Source organism: Bacillus rossius, chromosome 5 (genome assembly GCF_032445375.1).
Source record: "Bacillus rossius redtenbacheri isolate Brsri chromosome 5, Brsri_v3, whole genome shotgun sequence".
Classification (NCBI taxonomy): Eukaryota; Metazoa; Arthropoda; class Insecta; order Phasmatodea; family Bacillidae; genus Bacillus; species Bacillus rossius.
In genome coordinates, this window is record NC_086333.1 from 83,453,700 (window position 1) to 83,481,502 (window position 27,803).

Below are 27,803 nucleotides of genomic sequence, written 5' to 3' on the forward strand. Positions count from 1 at the left end.
GACACTTCAGCTATCCTCACAGCGGCCCACACTTCAGCTATCCTCACAGTGGCTCACACTTCAGCTATCCTCACAGTGGCCGACACTAAAGCCATCCTCACAGCAGCCGACACTTCAGCTATCCTTACAGTGGCCGACACTTCAGCTATCCTCACAGCGGCCGACACTTCAGCTATCCTCACAGTGGCCGACACTTCAGCTATCCTCACAGCGGCCGACACTTCAGCTATCCTCACAGTGGCCGACACTTCAGCTATCCTCACAGTGGCCGACACTTCAGCTATCCTCACAGTGGCCGACACTTCAGCTATCCTCACAGTGGCCGACACTTCAGCTTTCCTCACAGTGGCCGACACTTCAGCTATCCTCACAGTGGCCGACACTTCAGCTATCCTCACAGTGGCCGACACTTCAGCTATCCTCACAGTGGCCGACACTTCAACTTTCCTCACAGTGGCCAACACTTTAGCTTTCCTCACAGTGGCCGACACTTCAGCTTTCCTCACAGTGGCCGACACTTCAGCTTTCCTCACAATGGCTGACACAGCTGTAATCCTCACAGTGGCCGACACAGCTGTAATCCTCACAGTGGCCGACACAGCTATAATCCTCACAGTGGCCGACATAGCTGTAATCCTCACAGTGGCTAACACCGCTGCAGTCTGCACGACGGCCAATACCGCGCCGGTCACATCATTTTCGCAGCCATCTGTTTTTTTGTGGTAATGTGTGTACATCTCAGAAGGCTCTATTAGCCATAGGAAATGCTAACTACGGGTTGAGTTAGGTAGTTATTCTTATTTTTTAGATAGGAAATCACATAACTATAAACTTTGTACATTAATTAGTCAAATGCTATACCACAATGTTTCTAATAGTTTATTGGTAAGGGGTAGCCAGTGTAAGACACGTAGATTTTTGATCGACATCTTGTTTTACACTCACTTCAAATGTAATTTTTTCAATTATTATCGATGTAAACACCCACAACTGTACAAAGGTTTTTCTTTTCTCCTTCGAAATTGTCCCTATTTGCGTGAAAATTCCCAACGTATCCTCAGACGTGGCATAAGTCCACTAAAACTAAAAGATATAAGCCTCTTGTGTTTCAAGGTGAGATTGAGAAGCAATTTATATACGTAATCGCACTAGTAGTACTTGACTGCTTCCCAAATTCACTTTAAGTGCAACTGATAATACTACTTTATCATCTGATAAATCTTTTATCCTTTAATTGACCTTAGCTCGCTTCACTTTGACGGAGGCGGCATCATGAAACAAAGGTAAGAGTTTTTTTTATAAATTTATAAACATACAGTGTGACTGCTCAATAATAGGCATGGTGTGTGTGTGTGTGTTTCAAAGTTCTGAAATCAGCTAATAGTTCTCGTGTGAAGCTGAGCGTAGCAACAATTTGTCCATAAATGTGTCCCATAAAGATATCCAAGGGAATTCTCCTGTTCCAGTTTTTTGAAAAATGGCGATGTTTATTAATGTCATTGTTTTTAAATACGTGGCATGTTTTTTAATAAGTTCTGTTTTGAAACAATAAAAAAAATATTTTTTTCTGAACAATTTTATTTTTACATGAAAGCCTGTTTCTTAATCTACTTTTATGCATAATTTCCACTAATATTAAGACACTTATCTTACAACCAGCTTTTGAATCCCATCCTAAGAGAAGTCTGGCACCTGTTTCAACAACCACTGCAGCACGTCAGATAACGACGAAATCATAAAACATCTGTTCTCTTTCACTTTTTCTTTAACTTTCTGCATAAAATCTTCAGTAATGGCAGAAGGTCGCCCTATTCGTTCCTCATCAGGAACATTCGTGCGGCCATCTTTAAACGCCCTATCCCATTTCTTTACCATTCCATCGTTCATAATTTTTTCACAATGCACTTCACTAATCTGACGATGAATTTCAGTCGCTTTCACTCTTTTAGCACTAAGAAAAATAATCCGAGCGCGTACTTCAGGGTCGGCGGGATTCTCAATCGGCGGAGGCATTTTCTATTCTCACAAACAAACGTAAACGCATCCAAACTTTTCGTAATGGCGTCTGTGGTTTGCCAACAGATGTACGTAAACAGTGCGCATGCGCGGAAAGCTGACTGCAGCGCTGCAGCGGCCGAATTTCGAAACAGTGCCTACTTGCTTCAAACAATACCTCTCGTATATTAACAATTCCGTTTTTATATCAAGTTGCCACCTACAGTTTCACGTTGAAGAATTTATTTCTATGACTTGGTATCACTGGGCGAGTTCGGAGGGGAAGCACCGGTTGACTAAACAATTTTAAAATATTTTATACAAAATGAAATAAAGGACTTACAATATTTGGTGCATTTTCACAGCATGCGACCAGCCTCCCGATACGTTCTGCACAAAGATCCTGGCGAAGCCAGCTGCTACTGAACAGCAAATGCTAAAACCTTATTCCGTCAGTCCAGACCAGACGAATGATGTTCACCTCTTCCTTCTGCGTGTGAAGTTGTTCCTGGTTAGCAGCGCAGTGTGAACCACATCAGCACTGATGTCCTCATGCAGCGAGAAGAGAGGCTTGTGCCATGTTGCAGTACCTAGGTGGCCCAGTGCGGTGGAAACTACGTAGAGAAATAGTCCAAGTTTTAGTTCCTTCAGTAAAACCTTCTTTAGAACAGGGTCAGAGTTTTTGAAGTCAAGCGGTAATTCAACCCTAATTTTTCCGAGTGTCCCTCAAATTTTAGCTTTATAAAAAAATGAGATTCAAATAATAGGGAAGTCTAAAATTATTGAGGTTATTTGTAAGAATAAAGACAGAAATAATGCACGATAAAACAAATGATACATTAGTATCTTGCCAGTCATTAAAATTTGATTTAGTTTGATATTCAACTGTGCAACGGTGAATTGTTTATCAGGTGTAGGTAATTATAATGTTTGTTTATCATGTGTTAAAAAAAGATCACTGTATTGTCTTAGAAATTTTAGTTACTTAAATTCCAGCTTATTTTCTGTAAAATGGAAACTTCTATGACTTTTTGGAGCATCTTGGTTTAGTTTGTGATGTAATATATCATTTTGCAGGATATGGAGTCTGTTCTTGATAACAGCATGGCAAAGTAATTATGTGATTTCGGAAGATGATAGCTGCAGTGGAGGTTAGTTTTATACATATATATTATCTTTTAACTATATGAATCGATATTGTAATCCATGATTCAGTACTATAACTAAAATAAAAACATTCACACGAACCCATTTTTTTTTACAACACGGGGAAGAAAACAAATCTCCAACATTAACTTTTGAGGGGAGACATTAAACGTCCCAATACCCCGGTAGCCAATGCAAAGGAATATTTAACCATGAGAATTTACATGCAAATCTGAGATATGTGTTGAATTGTTCCAGGCAAGGAGTCTTCTGATTGGTCACTATCGTGAGCGATGTGCTAACAGTCCTGAAAGTGTCGCTATTTATAGGAATTCGGGAATTGTCCGCAAAGGGTCTCTGCCACTAAGGTCAGGAATGGGTGGGGGGAAGAGAGAGATAAGGAGAGAGAAGTAATAATATCTATTGGGATTTATTTTTTCCAAATTTCTCTGTGATGGGGATGTCTGAAGTGGTTGGCACATATGAGTTACAGATAGGACCATGTCGCACACTGGTCTAGGACATGCATTGACACGACACATGCACATAAAGGATTTGAGCATTGCACCTTTTTACGCAAACATGCACCACCTAATTGTAACATATGGTAATTGCAGTCATAATCGCAGGGATCGGAAGGCAATGTCACAAATCAGTATCTCATGATGTTCGTAAATACATGCAACTGTCATCTGTGGGTGGCTGGGGACACAACATTTGTCTATAGATGGTGAAGGACTCCACTGCACACTCGGGAAGAAGATTGTTCGACTGTGTTGCGGTGTCGGCCGAGGCCAAAGGGGTGGACATGACAGTATAATAGTATTTTTAATATATATTCCGCATTCAAACACATTCTTGGCCGAACATTTGCATTGCTTCTAAGATTGTGACAGTAAAAATAAAATTTATAAAGCTTTATAATGTTAATGTTTACCTTTACTTAGGGCAAATGAATGTGTATGTGAGCTGTTGTTATTAAAATTGTCACATTTTAGTAGTATCTATTTATGTATGTTGTTTTTTTTTGTGGACATCAACACTAAAATTTGAAACAGTCGAAACAGATACAAATGTTTGGGTAAAACTTATTGGTTAACCTATTAAAGTTGGGTCATTTGAATATGTGAAAACCGACAGATAATTTTCCAGACGGAAATTCATTTATTTAATGGTGACGTCCACAATTATTTTTTTCATTGAATTCTGTTACAGAAAGCACAAATTTCGGTAAAACTATGTGATTCATTAGTCAGCCAAAACTACCGTAGTAACATTTTCAAGAAGTTTAATTTGATTAGCTTGTATTATAGTTAGAAATTTTGGCTGAATAAACTTATCTCATGAAAAGTTCAATATTAGCTATAATTCGTGGTTTATTGTTTTAAGCATGTGTGAAAGAACTTAGAGAGTGTTTGTGTATGTGTGTGTAGGTTATTGTTTGTCATGTTGGTAAGTGAAGTCAAAATAAAACTGAACAATCCCTCCCCTTGCTCTTCAGGATGTAAAAAAAAAAGGGGGTTGTCTGTAAAGTCGGTTAACGGACGATAATTTTACGTGATAACGTCATAAGAAAACATTGATGAAAAATTGCATACATTTTTTTTTAATTTTCAAATATTATTTGCAGTTTTTTGCAAATTTAATTTAAATAATTTCTTTAAATACAATCACGAACAATTAGTTAAAAAGCCCGCCTTAACCCGTTTGATATTTATTATAGAAGATTTTCTCGCACGGTGGTTGGCCGGTTCTTGCACGCTCGGCTCGGGCGGAACGTGACCATTTTTCGTGCGTGCAGCTGGCGTTCGTCCATTTATAAGACGTCATAACGTCAAAACTTAATTTAGATTAAAATTAAGTTAAATAACGATTTTTTTTGTTTTCCTGTTTGTTAACATCATTGCGGTTCCCTTCAAGCTAATGAACAAACTATAGCACTGACCTCTATGCTAGCCGGAATGGCTTCACTACACGGGAAGCCTTAATTTCACAGACGAGAAAGCCACACCCGAAGTTCCCTGAAGTTTATGCTTGCTTTTTTTCCCCGTTCTATCTCATTGTATAAACCGGTGTGGCATTAAATTTTGCGGTCGATTAGGATAGGTTAGCTACATTATAAATACTTTAATAAAACATTGTAGATGGTTGGTTATATTAGGTAAGTATAGCTACATTATAAATACTGTAAAATAATTTTATGGTTGCTTAGCAAATAACCTTTTTAATATGAAGCTATTCAGGGCTAGGAAACCGTTTACATGTTTTCACAGTATATTTAATGTAGCTGTCCTAACCAAATCAACCGTCCGCAATGTTTTAAAGTATTCATAATGTAGCTAACCTAACCTAATTGACCATTAGTTATCATGAGTTATGTACAATGAACAAAAAAAAAAACACGAAGATGCACGATCGGACGTTTGGCTCTCTCGCCTGTGAAATGAAGGCTTCCCTCCCCGCGGCACAGACGAGGAGTCTGCCTGGTCGCCCGCAGACTTCAGCCCGCTGGACCACGCCCAGGTGCTCGTCTACGACCGCGGCCTGTTCTACGTGTTCCCGTTCTACTCGGCCGCGGACCGGCGCTGCCTCGCGCGCGCCGAGTGCAGCTTCCACGAGGCGGGCGCCCCAGGCGCGGCGGACTGCGACACGAGCGCCTCCGGCGACTACTGGGCGAACCTGGCGCACCCCGCGCTGCCCTGCACCGACTACACGGTGCTGCTGGTCGCCCACAGCTCCGACGGCAGGACTGCCAACCGCACACTGGCCTTCACCTCGGGTACCTTCTCCTGCATGCCACTCTCTCCCGTCGGCGCATCTATCAACCCGCCAAGAAGAGTCTCAGAGTGTAACTCAGATAACTCGACCAGCGAAATTTTTGTCCATCCCAATAAAATCATGACAGGCAAAAAATATATATATCGTCGGATTCATTTAACGATGGGCTAAAACTTAATTACCTATATACAGGTGAGCTGCTGTTGCTTTTGGCTCACAGTTTGCTTGGAGGACTCTGGGTCAGTGAGAGACCACCAACCAGAATTACTAGACACCGGAAAAATTCGCGGTTTCAATGTCCTGTAGGATGGACTCCAATGATCTTCTATGCACTCGGGAGAATTGGATCTGCTCATTGGTTACTGACTCGTGGCACCTGTTAACTGGGATGCTCGTGATAAGCTACTTCTTTTGTTTACATTTTTTACATTGTCCCAAAGTCCTTCAGATATACTGTGGCCCAATCACCAAAGCAGCAGAGATGGACACTTTTAAGATTCTAGCCTACCGTGAAATGAATGCGCGAATTTTTCAGGCCTCTAAGAATTACTACAGACCGGAAAAAAATCGCGAATTCATTTCGCGATAGGCTAAAATACAAATCGTTATACCTCAGTGCTGCCTCTGCTATTGGCTCACAACTCAGCTGGATGACTCTGGGCCAATGAGAAACACCGAACCAAAGCTTTATCGGATCACAGGCTGCTACGCTGGCACGTCTCACAAGGTATCAGCAGCCAATCAGTGGGTGGCATTTGACCGAGTGTACGCAGAACTATGGAGTTCATCCTGGAGGTCATTGAACCCACGAATTTTTCCGGTCGCTAAGAATAACGTTGCTCCAGTTGAGACGTGTTACAAGCCAGCGGCCGATCGTGGAAGTCACTGGGCCGACGCCCCACTGCGCAGGCGCCTACAAGGTGACGTCCGTCGCCGTCAACAAGACCTCGAGCGGCACGACGGCGTCGGCCGTGGTGACCTGGAGCTCCCCCGAGAGGAACTCCCGCAGCGTGACCTCGCAGACCGTGACCTTGACCCGCGCGCGGGGCGGCGCCGCGGCGGGCACCAGGGTCGTGTCCGGCGAGGCGTCCGAGGTCAGCTTCCAGGGCCTGGAGCCGTGCCTCGCGTACCGCGTGGAGGTGCAGCTCGGCGTGAGCATCCACCTGCCGCCAGAGGCCGCGGCCAGGACCTTCCACACCCCCAGCAATGGCGAGTACTGCCCCGTGTGGCACAACCTCTGTGGCAAACCACGGCCAGGACCTTCCACACGCCCAGCAATGGCGAGTACTGCCCCGTGTGGCACCACCTCTGTGGCAAACCACGGCCAGGACCTTCCACACGCCCAGCAATGGCGAGTACTGCCCCGAGTGGCACAACCTCTGTGGCAAACCACGGCCAGGACCTTCCACACGCCCAGCAATGGCGAGTACTGCCCCGAGTGGCACAACCTCTGTGGCAAACCACGGCCAGGACCTTCCACACGCCCAGCAATGGCGAGTACTGCCCCGAGTGGCACAACCTCTGTGGCAAACCACGGCCAGGACCTTCCACACGCCCAGCAATGGCGAGTACTGCCCCGAGTGGCACAACCTCTGTGGCAAACCACGGCCAGGACCTTCCACACGCCCAGCAATGGCGAGTACTGCCCCGTGTGGCACCACCTCTGTGGCAAACCACGGCCAGGACCTTCCACACGCCCAGCAATGGCGAGTACTGCCCCGAGTGGCACAACCTCTGTGGCAAACCACGGCCAGGACCTTCCACACGCCCAGCAATGGCGAGTACTGCCCCGAGTGGCACAACCTCTGTGGCAAACCACGGCCAGGACCTTCCACACGCCCAGCAATGGCGAGTACTGCCCCGTGTGGCACCACCTCTGTGGCAAACCACGGCCAGGACCTTCCACACGCCCAGCAATGGCGAGTACTGCCCCGAGTGGCACAACCTCTGTGGCAAACCACGGCCAGGACCTTCCACACGCCCAGCAATGGCGAGTACTGCGCCGTGTGGCACCACCTCTGTGGCAAACCACGGCCAGGACCTTCCACACGCCCAGCAATGGCGAGTACTGCCCCGTGTGGCACAACCTCTGTGGCAAACCACGGCCAGGACCTTCCACACGCCCAGCAATGGCGAGTACTGCCCCGTGTGGCACAACCTCTGTGGCAAACCACGGCCAGGACCTTCCACACGCCCAGCAATGGCGAGTACTGCCCCGAGTGGCACAACCTCTGTGGCAAACCACGGCCAGGACCTTCCACACGCCCAGCAATGGCGAGTACTGCCCCGTGTGGCACCACCTCTGTGGCAAACCACGGCCAGGACCTTCCACACCCCCAGCAATGGCGAGTACTGCCCCGTGTGGCACAACCTCTGTGGCAAACCACGGCCAGGACCTTCCACACCCCCAGCAATGGCGAGTACTGCCTCGTGTGGCACAACCTCTGTGGCAAACCACGGCCAGGACCTTCCACACGCCCAGCAATGGCGAGTACTGCCCCGAGTGGCACAACCTCTGTGGCAAACCACGGCCAGGACCTTCCACACGCCCAGCAATGGCGAGTACTGCCCCGAGTGGCACAACCTCTGTGGCAAACCACGGCCAGGACCTTCCACACGCCCAGCAATGGCGAGTACTGCCCCGTGTGGCACAACCTCTGTGGCAAACCACGGCCAGGACCTTCCACACGCCCAGCAATGGCGAGTACTGCCCCGTGTGGCACAACCTCTGTGGCAAACCACGGCCAGGACCTTCCACACGCCCAGCAATGGCGAGTACTGCCCCGAGTGGCACAACCTCTGTGGCAAACCACGGCCAGGACCTTCCACACCCCCAGCAATGGCGAGTACTGCCTCGTGTGGCACAACCTCTGTGGCAAACCACGGCCAGGACCTTCCACACGCCCAGCAATGGCGAGTACTGCCCCGAGTGGCACAACCTCTGTGGCAAACCACGGCCAGGACCTTCCACACCCCCAGAAATGGCGAGTACTGCCTCGTGTGGCACAACCTCTGTGGCAAACCACGGCCAGGACCTTCCACACCCCCAGCAATGGCGAGTACTGCCCCGTGTGGCACAACCTCTGTGGCAAACCACGGCCAGGACCTTCCACACGCCCAGCAATGGCGAGTACTGCCCCGTGTGGCACAACCTCTGTGGCAAACCACGGCCAGGACCTTCCACACGCCCAGCAATGGCGAGTACTGCCCCGTGTGGCACAACCTCTGTGGCAAACCACGGCCAGGACCTTCCACACGCCCAGCAATGGCGAGTACTGCCCCGAGTGGCACAACCTCTGTGGCAAACCACGGCCAGGACCTTCCACACCCCCAGCAATGGCGAGTACTGCCTCGTGTGGCACAACCTCTGTGGCAAACCACGGCCAGGACCTTCCACACGCCCAGCAATGGCGAGTACTGCCCCGAGTGGCACAACCTCTGTGGCAAACCACGGCCAGGACCTTCCACACGCCCAGCAATGGCGAGTACTGCCCCGTGTGGCACAACCTCTGTGGCAAACCACGGCCAGGACCTTCCACACCCCCAGCAATGGCGAGTACTGCCCCGTGTGGCACAACCTCTGTGGCAAACCACGGCCAGGACCTTCCACACGCCCAGCAATGGCGAGTACTGCCCCGAGTGGCACAACCTCTGTGGCAAACCACGGCCAGGACCTTCCACACCCCCAGCAATGGCGAGTACTGCCCCGAGTGGCACAACCTCTGTGGCAAACCACGGCCAGGACCTTCCACACGCCCAGCAATGGCGAGTACTGCCCCGAGTGGCACAACCTCTGTGGCAAACCACGGCCAGGACCTTCCACACGCCCAGCAATGGCGAGTACTGCCCCGTGTGGCACAACCTCTGTGGCAAACCACGGCCAGGACCTTCCACACGCCCAGCAATGGCGAGTACTGCCCCGAGTGGCACAACCTCTGTGGCAAACCACGGCCAGGACCTTCCACACGCCCAGCAATGGCGAGTACTGCCCCGTGTGGCACAACCTCTGTGGCAAACCACGGCCAGGACCTTCCACACGCCCAGCAATGGCGAGTACTGCCCCGTGTGGCACAACCTCTGTGGCAAACCACGGCCAGGACCTTCCACACGCCCAGCAATGGCGAGTACTGCCCCGAGTGGCACAACCTCTGTGGCAAACCACGGCCAGGACCTTCCACACGCCCAGCAATGGCGAGTACTGCCCCGAGTGGCACAACCTCTGTGGCAAACCACGGCCAGGACCTTCCACACGCCCAGCAATGGCGAGTACTGCCCCGAGTGGCACAACCTCTGTGGCAAACCACGGCCAGGACCTTCCACACGCCCAGCAATGGCGAGTACTGCCCCGAGTGGCACAACCTCAGTGGCAAACCACGGCCAGGACCTTCCACACGCCCAGCAATGGCGAGTACTGCCCCGAGTGGCACAACCTCTGTGGCAAACCACGGCCAGGACCTTCCACACGCCCAGCAATGGCGAGTACTGCCCCGTGTGGCACAACCTCTGTGGCAAACCACGGCCAGGACCTTCCACACCCCCAGCAATGGCGAGTACTGCCTCGTGTGGCACAACCTCTGTGGCAAACCACGGCCAGGACCTTCCACACGCCCAGCAATGGCGAGTACTGCCCCGAGTGGCACAACCTCTGTGGCAAACCACGGCCAGGACCTTCCACACCCCCAGCAATGGCGAGTACTGCCCCGTGTGGCACAACCTCTGTGGCAAACCACGGCCAGGACCTTCCACACGCCCAGCAATGGCGAGTACTGCCCCGAGTGGCACAACCTCTGTGGCAAACCACGGCCAGGACCTTCCACACCCCCAGCAATGGCGAGTACTGCCCCGAGTGGCACAACCTCTGTGGCAAACCACGGCCAGGACCTTCCACACCCCCAGCAATGGCGAGTACTGCCCCGTGTGGCACAACCTCTGTGGCAAACCACGACCAGGACCTTCCACACGCCCAGCAATGGCGAGTACTGCCCCGAGTGGCACAACCTCTGTGGCAAACCACGGCCAGGACCTTCCACACCCCCAGCAATGGCGAGTACTGCCCCGAGTGGCACAACCTCTGTGGCAAACCACGGCCAGGACCTTCCACACGCCCAGCAATAACGAGTACTGCCCCGAGTGGCACAACCTCTGTGGCAAACCACGGCCAGGACCTTCCACACGCCCAGCAATGGCGAGTACTGCCCCGTGTGGCACAACCTCTGTGGCAAACCACGGCCAGGACCTTCCACACGCCCAGCAATGGCGAGTACTGCCCCGAGTGGCACAACCTCTGTGGCAAACCACGGCCAGGACCTTCCACACCCCCAGCAATGGCGAGTACTGCCTCGTGTGGCACAACCTCTGTGGCAAACCACGGCCAGGACCTTCCACACGCCCAGCAATGGCGAGTACTGCCCCGTGTGGCACAACCTCTGTGGCAAACCACGGCCAGGACCTTCCACACGCCCAGCAATGGCGAGTACTGCCCCGTGTGGCACAACCTCTGTGGCAAACCACGGCCAGGACCTTCCACACGCCCAGCAATGGCGAGTACTGCCCCGTGTGGCACAACCTCTGTGGCAAACCACGGCCAGGACCTTCCACACGCCCAGCAATGGCGAGTACTGCCCCGAGTGGCACAACCTCTGTGGCAAACCACGGCCAGGACCTTCCACACCCCCAGCAATGGCGAGTACTGCCCCGTGTGGCACAACCTCTGTGGCAAACCACGGCCAGGACCTTCCACACGCCCAGCAATGGCGAGTACTGCCCCGAGTGGCACAACCTCTGTGGCAAACCACGGCCAGGACCTTCCACACGCCCAGCAATGGCGAGTACTGCCCCGAGTGGCACAACCTCTGTGGCAAACCACGGCCAGGACCTTCCACACGCCCAGCAATGGCGAGTACTGCCCCGAGTGGCACAACCTCTGTGGCAAACCACGGCCAGGACCTTCCACACGCCCAGCAATGGCGAGTACTGCCCCGAGTGGCACAACCTCTGTGGCAAACCACGGCCAGGACCTTCCACACGCCCAGCAATGGCGAGTACTGCCCCGAGTGGCACAACCTCTGTGGCAAACCACGGCCAGGACCTTCCACACCCCCAGCAATGGCGAGTACTGCCCCGTGTGGCACAACCTCTGTGGCAAACCACGGCCAGGACCTTCCACACGCCCAGCAATGGCGAGTACTGCCCCGTGTGGCACAACCTCTGTGGCAAACCACGGCCAGGACCTTCCACACGCCCAGCAATGGCGAGTACTGCCCCGTGTGGCACAACCTCTGTGGCAAACCACGGCCAGGACCTTCCACACGCCCAGCAATGGCGAGTACTGCCCCGTGTGGCACAACCTCTGTGGCAAACCACGGCCAGGACCTTCCACACGCCCAGCAATGGCGAGTACTGCCCCGTGTGGCACAACCTCTGTGGCAAACCACGGCCAGGACCTTCCACACGCCCAGCAATGGCGAGTACTGCCCCGTGTGGCACAACCTCTGTGGCAAACCACGGCCAGGACCTTCCACACGCCCAGCAATGGCGAGTACTGCCCCGTGTGGCACAACCTCTGTGGCAAACCACGGCCAGGACCTTCCACACGCCCAGCAATGGCGAGTACTGCCCCGTGTGGCACAACCTCTGTGGCAAACCACGGCCAGGACCTTCCACACGCCCAGCAATGGCGAGTACTGCCCCGTGTGGCACAACCTCTGTGGCAAACCACGGCCAGGACCTTCCACACGCCCAGCAATGGCGAGTACTGCCCCGAGTGGCACAACCTCTGTGGCAAACCACGGCCAGGACCTTCCACACCCCCAGCAATGCCGAGTACTGCCCCGTGTGGCACAACCTCTGTGGCAAACCACGGCCAGGACCTTCCACACCCCCAGCAATGGCGAGTACTGCCCCGAGTGGCACAACCTCTGTGGCAAACCACGGCCAGGACCTTCCACACCCCCAGCAATGGCGAGTACTGCCCCGAGTGGCACAACCTCTGTGGCAAACCACGGCCAGGACCTTCCACACCCCCAGCAATGGCGAGTACTGCCCCGAGTGGCACAACCTCTGTGGCAAACCACGGCCAGGACCTTCCACACGCCCAGCAATGGCGAGTACTGCCCCGAGTGGCACAACCTCTGTGGCAAACCACGGCCAGGACCTTCCACACGCCCAGCAATGGCGAGTACTGCCCCGTGTGGCACAACCTCTGTGGCAAACCACGGCCAGGACCTTCCACACCCCCAGCAATGGCGAGTACTGCCCCGAGTGGCACAACCTCTGTGGCAAACCACGGCCAGGACCTTCCACACCCCCAGCAATGGCGAGTACTGCCCCGAGTGGCACAACCTCTGTGGCAAACCACGGCCAGGACCTTCCACACGCCCAGCAATGGCGAGTACTGCCCCGAGTGGCACAACCTCTGTGGCAAACCACGGCCAGGACCTTCCACACGCCCAGCAATGGCGAGTACTGCCCCGAGTGGCACAACCTCTGTGGCAAACCACGGCCAGGACCTTCCACATGCCCAGCAATGGCGAGTACTGCCCCGAGTGGCACAACCTCTGTGGCAAACCACGGCCAGGACCTTCCACACCCCTAGCAATGGCGAGTACTGCCCCGTGTGGCACAACCTCTGTGGCAAACCACGGCCAGGACCTTCCACACCCCCAGCAATGGCGAGTACTGCCCCGTGTGGCACAACCTCTGTGGCAAACCACGGCCAGGACCTTCCACACCCCCAGCAATGGCGAGTACTGCCCCTGTCGCGAGCCAGACATAACCTCCCAACTACATTACCATTTAAACAAAGGTGGGGTTGTCTGTAAAGTCGGTTTACGGACGATAATTTTACGTGATAACGTCATAAGAAAACATTGATGAAAAAAGGCATACTTTTATAATTTTCAAATATTATTTACAGTTTTTTGTTTGCAAATTAAATTTAAATAATTTGTTTGAAAATAATCAACGAACAATTAGCTAAAAAAAACGCCTTAACCTGCTTGATATCATAGAACATTTTCTCGTACGGTTGTTTGGCCGGATCTTGCACTCTCGACTCAGGTGGAACGTGACACTTTTTTCGTGCGTGCAGCCGGAGTTCATCGATTCATAAAGACGTAATCACTTAGAAAATTACTTTTTTTTAAATTTGCGATGGAACTATCAAATGTATTTAAAATTGATTGTATAATTTAACCTCAAATAACTTCTTCCACTCTTGTGTGAATACAAAGCAATGATAAAGATATGGTGATCAGTTTACCAAGTATCTATGTGACTGAGAACAAATAGAGTAATGTTTTTGAAATTGAATCAATGGTTAATAAAGAGAGTACTAGTTACCGAGTACATGTGTGAAAATAATTGTAAAATCTTTCCGTTATGCAAAATACATCACAACATAAAAAGACCCTTCATTTAATGAAACAAAGCATAAAATTGTGCTGTCACAGCATTCTTATCCTGTCAGACTGGCTGGACTCAGATAAGGATTGGCTCAGGTGCAGGCACATCACTGAGGATAGTCATGTGGGGGGACGCGCCACAACGCCGAAATGCCAACTTGACCACAACGCCGACAGCTAGAAAACTGCTGTGTAGGCTACCACAACACCGAATTACTACAACGCCGAAATACACTAACGCCAAAAAATGTCATTGCAGGACTGCCACAAAGGTTAGGTTAGGTTAGAGTAGGTTAGGTTAGACTATGTTAGGTTGGACCAGGTTAGGTTAGGCTAGGTTAGGTTAGGTTAGGCTAGGTTAGGTTAGGTTAGGCTAGGTTAGGTTAGGTTAGGCTAGTCTAGGATAGGCTAAGTTAAGTTAGGTTAGGTTATTTTACGCTAGGTTAGGTAAGGTTAGGTTTGATTGTGGTATTTCGGCATTAAGGTACATTTAAGAAACACACACAAATTCATTCAGTTGTTATTTCGGCGTTGTGGCAACGACCCGTGACGTGCGTGTGCGCAGTGACGGGTCTGGCGCGCCTCAGCGCCACGGGGCTACAGCGGGACGCGCTGCTGGTGACCTACAGCCTGCCTCCAGCCTCCAGGCAGTGCGTGGACCACGTGCACGTGTGCTGGGAGAGCAGCGAGGCCCGCCACAGGAGCTGCGCCGACCAGGACCCGGCCAGCGAGCCGCGGCTGTACGTGACGGGGCTGCAAGCGGGCTCCTGCTACACCGTGAGCGCCGCCCCAGTGGCTGCTGACGGCCGCAGATACCGCACCTCTGTGGTGGCCGGGCGCACCTTCAAGTGCGGTGAGTGCTGCCTTGGCTCCTGGTCAAGACCACGTGTCTCAAACATTTATTATCATTAACAATAATGCCCCTTAACTTATATACGTAAAACAAACAGATTACCCAAGGAAATTAAAGGACTTGGTGTAAGCTTTTGGACATACGCCATTGGTAAGCAAATGTATGTCTGTAGAAGAAAACTACAATAAACCCAAAAGACAAAAACACAAATTAAGCAAAAAAAACTGCTGTTGTCAACAGGATATAAACACCACATAATATTCCATTACAGGAATATGGTCAACAAACAAAGAAAAACAAAGAAAAATGGACTAATAGAACGAATAAACCCCCACAAATGATGACAGCACAAAAATATTGAACCCCAAAAAAAATATTCAGCACAAATGTAAAAAAAATGAAACGAGACAAAAACACGACAAAACGAAAAGACGAAACAAACACAATAGTTTTCTAAAACAGAAACAAGCGACGTTTCGGGAACTGCTATCTGCTTCCGTCCTCAGGCAGAGACGCACATCGTACGAAAACACAGGTGCGACTGAGTAGGGGCTGGAAAAATGGAAATTAAAGGAATCACGGCATTTGTTCGCAAAATGTAAACACAATGTAAACACAATGTAAACACAATGGTATGCAGAACCAAGTGCACTCCCGGCACAAAATCTAATTTTGTTAGTTGTTTCTCTTCATCACCATTATTTTCAAACACAATAACTTTACAGTGATTTAATGATTCTTTTTTTAACAATGTATTATATGTATCAGTAATTCGCTCCATGCAAATTATTAGTCATCATTCTTTGATTTAACTGGGAATTTAATATTTTTGCGACATTGGTTTGTTAGCAGTAACTGGCGATAATACAAGAATATAGAAAGAAAATAACTACGTCTTCTTATATTTGTTCAGCAGTCACGCATCACCGCATTGTTCCACTACAATTTACAGTGGGATTAATTTGGAGTGTGCAGATTATACTAAAAGGACTACCATTTATTCCACCAATTGATTAGGACCGAAAATTAACTGCAGAATGTTCAAAAAATATATTTTTTTTTTCAAATAATTAATTCTTTTATGGTGTTTATGGTTTTAGATTTTAATGTATTGTATTCTGATTGTCACTATACGGTTATATTTTGACATACTTTAAACTACGCCATGTAAAAATTTCTTAGATCAGCTTTAATTCGAAGGATTTTATTTATAAGGTTCGTCTGTCTACGGACAAGGAAGTGTGACCACCGGGAAGCCTAAGATGTACATCAAGTTCTGTCCCTGCCCGAACACGCCCGAATACCTTCGGCCAACCTCGGGTTTATATATATATTTATATTTCTCTGTTTATTTTAATGTAGCTATACTGACCTAACTAACCGTCCATAGCGTTTTAAAGTGTTTTAATGTAGCTAATCTAACCGACCACTTTTAATATTTGAATTCATTTTTCCTGCGCAAAAATGAAACAAATGCCGAGGTTGGCCGAAGGTGAATGTTCGGGCGTGTTCGGGCAGGGACAGAGCTTCTCGTGACCACCTGCCTGCCGTGCGCAGACGTGGAGACGGTGACGAACATCACAGTGGCCGAGGGCGCAGACGTACGGCAGGCGACTGTCAAGTGGAGCAGCCCGCCACAGAACCTGAAGTGCGCAGACTACCAGCTCGTCAACTGCTCCGTGGCGGGCACTGGCGAGACAGTTCTGGCTGAGACTGTCCCCGTGGCCAACACCTCCCTGGAGATATCTGGTCTGGAGCCTTGCGTCAACTACACCCTGGCCATCCAGCCCGTCAACTGGAACCCCCTCCTCCCCGCCCCTGCCACGGCTCGCTTCAGGACCCCCAGCAACGGTGAGGCGGCACTTCGCAATACAGACCGGAGATCATTCGGTTAGTTCAATTTATTATTAAGCTATAGAGTCCTTAATTCTAGTGGCGGTTTTGGCAAATAAACCGTACAAAAACTATCCACTTATGAAAACATTCTGTCGGAGTGAAACTACAACAGTTATTTCTAATTGCTCGTTCAAAATTGCCTAACTTATAGCGTAGCCTTGTGCCCAACACTCACTGAGCACAACTTTTATCATTAAAAATATATCCAAAAAACATGAATCCTAGTATAAATTTTGTGGTTCTTTTTTATATTTGAAAATGTAAAAAGATGACATCAGAGGTGATACAGACCTAGGCCAAAAATATCCTGTGAATCTTTCAAACAAACAGGTAAACATTTATTTAACGCTATTAGCATCATTCAGGTACAGCAGTTTTAAATCCCACGGTAAATACAGCCATGTTGAATTTTTTTTCAAGCAGCCTTTCATTCATTTACGTAGAAGTAATCAAATATAATAAAGCTGCCATCTTAGCAAACAAAATTTAAAACCAGTTCGTTCTATCACTGCTCTATATCCTAACTCATCTCAACTTACGCATTCTTCAGACTGGCCTCGGGTAGGGCAGCCGTCTTCTATGAGTGTCAGACTCATTCCATCCACGCATTCCATTCCATTTCATTCCCGTCTGTCTCAGGCGGGAAACTACGTTTCTATTTTCATTTTGATCAACCACTGGGTTCACTACAATTTAGTTTATACTATTGATACAAAGTTTCATTTCGTACAATACGAATGCGTGCGGTGGTAGTCTGTGAGTTGGAATATTTGTCAATAATTCGAGCCAAACAAAGGAAGTTCAAGTTGCATGAGTAAATTGCTTCCGTCGTGTTTGTTGCAGTGACTTCCTTGTCAGGCCTAGTGGTAACCGGTCTCTCGCCGAGTGCCCTGCGTGTGTCCTACACCATCCCCCAGGTGTCCAGCCTGTGTGTCCATCACTTCGCCATCTGCTGGGCCCACCGTGGCACCAGCAGCATCTGCACCACCAGGAGAGGTCACAGTGGCACCACCGTCGAGGTCACAGGCCTGGCAGCCTCCACCAACTACACCGTGACTGTCACGCCAGTGGCTCCTGACGGCACCAGGTACCAGAGTGTGTCTGCGGTCGGCGCCACGTCAGCTGCACGTGAGTCTCCGGGCACGTCTGCACGTGTGCTAGTCTCCATGGTTCACTGTTCCAGCAGCTTTGTTTACCAGGCACACCACATTAGTTAGTTTAGGGTTGCAATTGTGCTAGTAGTACAACAGAACGTTATGCAGAGCTAAACTGGAGTATCTCCTGACTACCACTCTTTCTAATGTGGGTGCTACTAGTTGTACAACATAATGTTATGCAGAGCTAAACTGGAGTACCTCTTGACTAACACTCTTTCTAATGAGAGCGCTACTAGTTGTACAACAGAACGTTATGGAGAGCTAAACTGGAGTATCTCTTGACTGCCACTCTTTCTTTTAAGGTCCAGTTTTCAAACTAAAGAAATGAATGTTCTTTTCCCTCCTCAGCAACGGACCCGCTGGCAGACGCAGAAGCGCTCGACCTGGGCTCGGGGTTGTTCTACGTGTTCTTCAACTACGACAACGCCACCAGGAGGCTCGTCAACCACACGAGTGTCTGCGTGTTCGAGGCGAGGGGGTCGGGGAGCGACAGGGACTGCAGCTCGACCTCGGGGGACGAGTGCGTGGCTGCTCTGGGCAGTCGGGCCCTGCCCTGCACGCGCTACTCCGCCCTGGTCACGGCGTACCTCACCAGCAACCAGACAGCGAGCAGGACCGTGAACTTCACGTCGGGTATGCCATCGCCATCTCTTCACTTGCCTTGTCTTTCATCAGTGCTCCTTCAGAAAGATTAGTTTGGTTAAATCCTTAAAGTTCGCTGGCAATTACAACTGTGTGACTTTTAGTGGAGTTTGTAAGTACTTTTTCTACTGTCCAAATAAGTCAACAGCGATCGAATATTTATTTCAAGGGTCGGATCTAATGAAAAGAACAGATTACAATCCACAAAAGTCACGAAGTCAAGTATTTTTTGTCTCTTTTGCATTTTTTTATATCTTTAGGACAGTTGTTCGTTTGGGAGCACAATGCCATAACCCAACATGACCATCCAGGTCCAACACTTGGCAGGTTCAAACATGGGTTTTCTTATGACATGAATGTTATTTACATGGTCATTTGTGATTGGATTTTCTCATGTGTTCTTTTTATCTTTATGAGCAGGATATAATTGCACTCTACCGTTAATAGGTGTGCTCTTTTAGTCCAAGTGTGGACAATTTTTGGGTCCAAAATTAATTTATGATTTTTTGTTAGTTAATTACAGAATCATTTAACAAAAAAGTTCGTAGGCTAGTATTATTGTTTTGTTCTTGTCGTCTTCCACCTACGTGTATTTTTTTTTACCAGAATTGGAAAAATAATCATGTTGACCTTCTCCAAAATGTCCGACATAGAGACACTCTGTAAGGAGCAACTTCTTCGTCACAGGGACTTCTGTTAATGATGTGTAATCGTTTTAGGTGCTGCTGAAGTGTCAGACGTCAGTGTGAAGAAGTCCTCCAAAGGGAGTGACGTCACTGTCTCTTGGACATCCCCCAAGAGGAATGCCCTTTGTGTCTCCTACCAGTCCGTGACGATCATCAGGGTCAGGGACGATGCCGTCGTTGGCACCCAGATACTTTCCAAGGAGGACAACGAGGTGCTCTTCAAGGACTTAGAGCTGTGCGTCAGATACCAAGCCGTCGTCCAGCCTCGAACCCGGGACCCCAAGTTACCGCGAGCCACATCCAAGCACTTCCACTTGCCCAGCAATGGTACGTGTCTTCAAGATACAATTCATTTTGATCACAATTTGGCTTGATTTAGCTTGTGGTTGGAAGAGCATTCTTAAGTTCCAAGTGTGTGTCTATTTTTTTTTTTCAGTCAGTGTGGTGTTGATGTATTAAACTAAATTTCTTAAGTGTTGTCAACTGGAACATGTGTACGTCTGGGTTTGCGTAGGTTGAATTTGGTCATACTGTGTTAAAGTGGAAACAGGGGGGGGGGGGGGGAAGAGTCAGGTCTAATCCAAGTAAAGATAAGGAACAAATTATTTGGTAAGAGATAATGAAAATAGAACTTTCCTTGCATTTTGGTTATTTCCGTCAGTAACTGGAATAAGGCATGCATTTTAAACAATGTGTTTGCAACCCACCCCCAAAGTTGGTTCCTCATTTCTCTGTAATTAATTGCGTTGACAACCAACGAGACACTAATGTTAATTATCCTTTATTTTTCGTGATTCCTAAACAACATACTTAACTTTTAAAAATATTGTAAACAACTTTTCATTTTGAAAATAAATCCTCCTTATTATAATTTTTCATTTACTATTTTAGAAATAAATTGAATTGTGATATTTTAAGTTCATAAGACTATATAATATAATCATTTTAATTTGTATGGCTATTGTTTGGTGTTTAAAAACCAAAAATTATTGGGTATTTAGTGGATAAATACCATTAATTGTTGAAATTGTAACAAAGGTTTCATACCATAAAAACCAACCTTTTTATTTAATTCGCCCAACTATATTACTTGTGTCTTAAGACAAATAATGATTCAATTGCGTAGAAGAATAATTGCCACTTCCTGAACTCGACCAGGTCGGCACCTCTGCTCAGCCACAGAAGCCAGCTCCATTGACCAGCTGAAACGGCGGTGTTTCATTAGATCTGGGAGACTAACACTGGATAGCTCGGACAGCTCTAAGATGTCTGCGAGAACTGGCGTTTTTGTGACCTCAGTCTCATTTCTAAAAAAAGGCAGAACATGTCGCCAAACTTCAACATTGTTCGATACCGGCACCATTTTAATAACAACAGCTTTGTTTTCTCTAGCAAAACATTTTTTTTACCGTCACACGAATGAACTATGTGGAAGCATATCGTTTGATGAATGTAAAAATGTTTGACTGCAAATGAATCGTTCCTTTCCCAAAAAGACCAAATACGAAATTCCTAGCTAAACTGCCCGAACTACTATTTCAGAGGTCGAGACACAATTTTAAAACAAAATATTTTCAGTTATGTTTTATTTATGTGTAAATAAAAGGTGTGGAAAGTTCATTCAGCTAGAAAAAATATACATATATTTTAACTAGTTCTACAGAATCTGTACATATATGATGAAGAATCTCCACACGGAGGTGCCGGGTGTGGTTGCAGTGACGTCAGTGGCCGCAGTGACCGTGACCTCGCCTCGCCAGGACTCCCTCCTGGTGTCGTACCAGCTCCCTCCTGTGTCAGCCCGCTGTGTGGGGGCAGTGCTGGTGTGCTGGGTGACGTCAGAGGGCAACACCACCTGCTCCAGCGAGGAGGGACCAGCCAGCTCCAGCGTGCTGGTCTCCCACCTCTCCCCCTGCTCCAACTACACCGTGCAGGTCACTCCCGTGGCCCCTGACGGCCGCAGATACGACTCCACGACCACCCTGGGCCACACCTCGCAGTCTGGTAGGTCCTAGCACTGGCGGTACCACCACCTGCTCCAGCTAGGAGGGACCAGCCAGCTCCAGCGTGCTGGTCTCCCATCTCTACCCCTGCTCCAACTACACCGTGCAGGTCACTCCCGTGGCCCCTGACGGCCGCAGATACGACTCTAAGACCACCCTGGGCCACACCTCACAGTCTGGTAGGTCCTAGCACTGGCGGTACCACCACCTGCTCCAGCGTGGAGGGACCAGCCAGCTCCAGTGTGCTGGTCTCCCATCTCTACCCCTGCTCCAACTACACCGTGCAGGTCACTCCCGTGGCCCCTGACGGCCGCAGATACGACTCCACGACCACCCTGGGCCACACCTCGCAGTCTGGTAGGTCCTAGCACTGGCGGTACCACCACCTGCTCCAGCTAGGAGGGACCAGCCAGCTCCAGCGTGCTGGTCTCCCATCTCTACCCCTGCTCCAACTACACCGTGCAGGTCACTCCCGTGGCCCCTGACGGCCGCAGATACGACTCCACGACCACCCTGGGCCACACCTCGCAGTCTGGTAGGTCCTAGCACTGGCGGTACCACCACCTGCTCCAGCTAGGAGGGACCAGCCAGCTCCAGCGTGCTGGTCTCCCATCTCTACCCCTGCTCCAACTACACCGTGCAGGTCACTCCCGTGGCCCCTGACGGCCGCAGATACGACTCCACGACCACCCTGGGCCACACCTTGCAGTCTGGTAGGTCCTAGCACTAGCGGTACCACGAGTCTTCTCGAGGATTCAGTTCACCACAGGCTTGACTCAACGTTCCTGATATATACACGGCTTTTCAGAATTAGCATTGGTAGGTAACAAGGACACGTCCATTGGTGTGTTACATGTGACTGGATACTTCATCCTTGTTCATAACTGGCACAGGGTTGTCTTATCATCAACATGAAACACATGTGTATGAGCTTCTGGTCTGCTTTACTGCCCAAGGAATGTAAGAAACAATAGTGGATATGCCTATGAGATGATGATGGAGCCTTGATGAACTGAGTGGGAGAAACAAGAGATAGACTACTAGTTGATATCAATGTTCACCAAACTTTCTCTCGTGAGACGTCCAGGTGTGACCCCAGGGATCTAGCCCTAGATGACATGGTGAGAGGTGACTCGGTGTGATCAGTCGCCCACAGTGGGTCATCATAGTCTGGTGCGCGCTCTGCCGCCGTCGACGAGAACACCACCCTGGTCCCAGTGCTCGCTCCTGAGCCTCCAGTGACCATCACGAGGAAGCTTCTAGATCATCTGTTTGGAGAGATTCAGGGTAGCGGCAACCACGCAGGATGACCCTTACATCATCGCTCTTCCTGGTCGTTCTGCACCAGTTTGAATATTCCTCTGGCGAAATAGCCGTTCTTTCATGTACCATAGCTGTAATTACAAGATTAGTGCCTGTCACTGCAAGGTGAGCCTCGGTAGCTCAGTGGACAGCAGACACTGTGTTTCTGCAAGAGGGAAACTTTGCGGGTGTTGCTGTGATATAGTGGGTTTCCTTGGGGTGCTCCAGTTTCCTTCACTCATTAATTCTTTCATTGCTCCATTCTTATTCCATCACTTCTTGTCTTCTCTTGTGACCTCGAGTGACGAGACGTTAGACTGCTCCAATGCACTTTAGGCCAAATAGACCTGTTTGCTAACCATGCAATTATAATCTCTATTATAACTTTCTGCTATTAGCACTAATATGTTACATAATGATTACTGAATTGTTGAGAATTGCAAGGGTCTTGTTATTCGATAATTTCTTGTGTTTTATTAATATTTATTTGGTACTAACAATCCTTCAGAGTACCCATTGTACATATTTCAACATTAAAGATATTTCAAGGAATTGGCCACGCACAAACCTCTAATTACTTTTACTGTAAATAATTTTTGTGTCCCAAGTATCATTTTGTTAAGGTTTGGTATTAAGTTACATTTTCTATCATGTATAAACTGGTAAGAAATAACATATTTCTTCGTGCAGTATACCATAAATTAGGTAATAGTTGTACGAATTGAAGAAATTATAATTTATAGCACTCTCATTATACTTGCGGTCTTTAAATGATTGTTTCAATGAGAAATTTCAATTAAATATCATTATTTTGCATAGGTACAAATAATTGTATTAGACTCCAATGGCTTGTCAAGCATGTACAGATTATCACTTTGGAATATAGCACATGATGGTCGGGTTTGTATTGAATGTGCAACTATTTGGTTCAGAGCTCATTTTAATTTTGTAAAACAAATAGGTTTGAGTATTTTTTCTGCAAAACCGTGTGGCAAAGCCACTATCTGGAAGTAGATGAGTTATATATCTACTCCAGTTCTACATGTGTGCTGCAGCAGGTCGTTAACAAAGCCCTCTTCGCTCCTCAGCTCAGACTGTTTGCTTAGTAGGACAACACTGTGACACAGTGTGCCGCAAACTGTATTGTTACCACAGCCACTGCGGGCCTCGTGGTCCGTGTGCCAGAGCCGGGCATCGAACCAAGGACCCACGAGGAGTCCCAGGCCGCGGGGTGCCGCCCACTGCCTCTTGTTCATGTGTGGATGTCTGTGAAAAAGATGATACTGAGTTACTTAAAAGGTGTTGTTAAAATTTGTTTCTTTGGCGGGATAGTGGGAGGGACTCGAACCCATGCGCCGCTGAGGACAATACGATGGCTAAAGAAGTGGGAGGAAATAAATGAGTGACATTTCGTAAAAACGGGTTTGAATCCAAGTGTGAGCTGTTTCAGTCGTACTGCCTGCCCTGTGCTCTAATTGCCAGAGTTTGTGCATTGTTCACATTTACGCAGAGAGTTTGCATCAGCCTTGGGAGATAATTGTACAGTTGTAGTTTTAAATTTGGTTACTGGGCTTGCAAAATGTGATGATGATGATGATGATGATGATGATGATTATGATGATGATGATAATTGGTTGCGGCGCGCGGGAGTGAGAGGCCATCTCTTCCTCGCCTCGTTTCGCCGGCCATCGCGTGAGACCAGCGCGTATCTCTCTTCCCTCGGGCCCTCCTCCCCCCACTCCTTCAGATGTAGTCCATAAGTGTTCCTTCCTCCTCCTCCTCCTCCTCCTCCTCCTCCTCATGTCCCTTTGCCACAGAGCACCATGCGGCAAGGACGCGGCTTCATTCCCTCGGTGAGCATGGTGGGTCATTTCCCTCACGGTCAAACCGAACACTTGGACTGCGCCACCAGGTGCTATTGCTGGCGCCATTAAGCACGAAAATTTTTATCAAATCACTATGCTAACCCATGAAAATATTTTGACGAGATAAAATCTTATAAATCGATGAACGCCGGCTGCACGCACGAAAAATTTTCACGTTCCGCCTGAGATGAGTGTGCAAGAACCGGCCAACCACCGTGCGAGAAAATCTTCTAAAATATCAAACAGGTTAATGCGCGCTTTTTAACAAATTGTTCGTGATTATATCTAAACAAATTATTTAAATTGAATTTGCATAAACTGTAAATAATATTTGAAAATTAAAAAGTATGCAATTTTTCATCAATGTTTTCTTATGACGTTATCACGTAAAATTATCGTCCGTAAACCGACTTTACAGATAACCCCCTTTTTTGCATATGTACATGTTCAATTCATATCTAGTAGGTTCGGTAGAAACACTGTGCAGATAGCACGTTCAGAGATAAAAAGTATATGATAAGCCACTACAATATTTGGTCCAATGTGTTAAAGCCTTGTTTTCACTCTTTTTTTACGGTATTCCAAACCCTTCTCGAGAAGGTTTTCGTTGATTCAGGGCAATCTTGCCTGTGTAAAGTCAGAGTCCTGAGCAATGGGTAACGATTAATTGTATAAAAACATAATTATGAAGATGTAATTTCGTCTAATGAAACAACATAAAATATTTTAAATCCTATTCGTCTTTTGTAATACACACTCTATTCCCAAAAAAAACTATATTTTACTCCTGCAGTGCTAAACCTTAGTGAAATTGCCGATTTTCTGTGAGCGAACAGGACGAGTTACGCCAAAAATTGTTACTAGAAAACGGTTTCGTAATTAAGAGCATTTAACAGTTACTATTTTCCCCGCTGAAATGTTAAGTTCCAACATTTTACTGAACGTTAGACTATGCATGGGCAGCTTTGTAGTTGCACTCTGACAAGGACCGCAACACGACCAGCCAAGACCAGCGATCATCTGCGCTCGGCTCTTGATATTTCTGGTGGCGTGCCCGAACCAATTACGGTCTTCCTCCTTTGAAATGGATTTCTCTCTCTCTCACTCTCTCTCTCTCTCTCTCGCGTGTTTCCCTGCCACCACGCCACCACTGAGCACTTCGTGTCTAGTCCAATCCAGTTCCTCGTCCTCTAGTGTCTTCACCACTTGGAGAAGAAAAACACATGCCCTTCTGATTCCTGACCTGTTATCGTTGATCCATGCTCGAGCTAGCGACTCGGCACTCTGGCTGTTTGCAGCCGTGGGAAGCATCGTCAGTTCATTTCGTGGCAGGGCAATGTTGGAGCACGAGGCATTTTGTGCAGTGAAAGTTACAAACATAGTGATTATTTAAAATAAATAGCACTGTTTACGTTTCACCACACTACAGACTCGTTCGTGGCAATTATTCTGCCATCATCTGTTCTTCCCATTCGTGTTTCAAGTGGACCAGCAACACTGATACTGAAACACTTGTGAAGTAATATACTAAAAACTTATTAAAAAGTACAAAAATTGTTCAAAATAATAAAAATAATTAAAAAACACCAGATAAAAACACCAAGTTTATTAACAAGACCGTTTCTTGAAGCAATAATTCACTGAAGTTTTTCTAGGCCAAAATAAATTTTTTGTTGAACTTGAATATTTTCTTACTTGCATTATAAGGAGGAACAATATTTTAACACGCCGTAGTTATTATTAGACTATTGCTGACGTTCTATAATGCAGTGGTAGCGTTCTTATTGGGCAGTCAAGCGGACTGAGGTTCGTAATCTCGCCGAAAAATCTTGTGTTGTTTTTTGTGTGGTCTTACTTTTTTGTTTCATTCTGTTGGTGTCGTCTAAGCTCGGGTTATCTTTCTATTCATTTTTGTCATACATTGCCTTTTTTTATTTTTATTGGTTTTTGCCAACGAATTATACCACGATAGTCAGGTTCCTGTTGGTTTTCCTTCGTTGTTGTTTTTCCTGTACGGATATTTGCGTCTTAAATTTACTGTCAAAGTACATAGTTTTTCTATTGTATTTGTTGCTGCAGCACTTGTGACGCTATAAAGCCGTATTCTTTCATTATGTTTTTTTTTATTTGTGTTGTTTTGACGATTTTCGTAGACGTGTTGTTTAAAGTCCATTTTAAATGAATGTGCTGATAGAAAGTCCACTTGTCTGCGATCCACGGTGTGTTGTGGTTTCAGGAGACAGCTGCGCAGGAGGCAAGGCTGGACTGAAGGGTCGCCTCTGTACAGTGATTCTTCTCCAAGCGCTGCTGTTGATCTCCAGCAGGAACTAGACAACTGCTTTGGAGGAGCGCTCGTCTTTCTTGCTAAGTGGCTGGCACCTGAATAGTTCCGGAAAAGGTGTATAAGGCACATGAAATAGTTCCAGCGAAACAATTGGCCTATGTAAATCGGAGCCGAAGTATATTAAGATGCAATCTGTCTGACACTATGACACTATACACCAGTTCTATTCATATATGCAATAAAATTACTTGTTTATTTATAGGGTGAAATAAAAGAAACTACAATTTTTTTACTTATTTTAAGTTCTTTATTGGTTAGGCTTTCAAAATGTGTCACCTTCACGTCTAAATAAATAGTTACAAAGTATCACTTATAATGATGCAATATGCTCCTGTAGCTACTTAACAAAACACTAATTATTACATTTTGTGTAAATAATAATAAATTAATTTTATACTTTATAATGCAGTAATCTTTTATTTATTTTGGTAGTAATTCCATTAAGAGCAATACAAATTAACTAAGGAATAAGAGTGCAAATTTTGTGAGCAGAATCAAACATGTAACTAGTATAAGGAATTCATAGTTTCTATAATAATTTACAGTCAATTACATGTATAAGAAAACCTAGTGTACAATTTAAATATAAATTTCTGGGAATAAGGGATTTTTTGACAGATGGGTCTCATTATTTTATATGAAACAAGAATTAGAGTGCATATTAAATTTTTCACACAAAACTGGTGTTGTGTTTCTTAACATCTCAATTTTTTTTTCTGCAAGCTTTTATAAAC

At 47.5% G+C, this 27,803-nt stretch overlaps 1 protein-coding gene across 1 annotated transcript; it reads left to right on the plus strand.

Annotated features, from left to right (window-relative positions):
* The first annotated feature begins 1,258 nt into the window (after positions 1–1,258).
* On the plus strand, positions 1,259–27,305 carry LOC134532155 (uncharacterized). Its single transcript, XM_063368519.1, has 9 exons — positions 1,259–1,283; positions 3,073–3,146; positions 14,887–15,174; positions 16,732–17,025; positions 17,914–18,198; positions 18,576–18,860; positions 19,589–19,882; positions 21,275–21,559; positions 26,962–27,305. The coding sequence occupies exons 1-9, from the start codon at positions 1,273–1,275 to the stop codon at positions 27,054–27,056; spliced, it is 1,911 nt and encodes a 636-aa protein (XP_063224589.1). The 5' UTR covers positions 1,259–1,272; the 3' UTR covers positions 27,057–27,305.
* Positions 27,306–27,803: the final 498 nt, after the last annotated feature.

Excerpts from the sequence above, each read along its gene's own strand:
- LOC134532155 (XM_063368519.1), top strand. Across the intron at positions 3,147-14,886 it reads AGATGATAGCTGCAGTGGAG|TGACGGGTCTGGCGCGCCTC; the intron begins GTTAGTTTTATA and ends GCGTGTGCGCAG. Across the intron at positions 17,026-17,913 it reads CTTCAGGACCCCCAGCAACG|TGACTTCCTTGTCAGGCCTA; the intron begins GTGAGGCGGCAC and ends TGTTTGTTGCAG.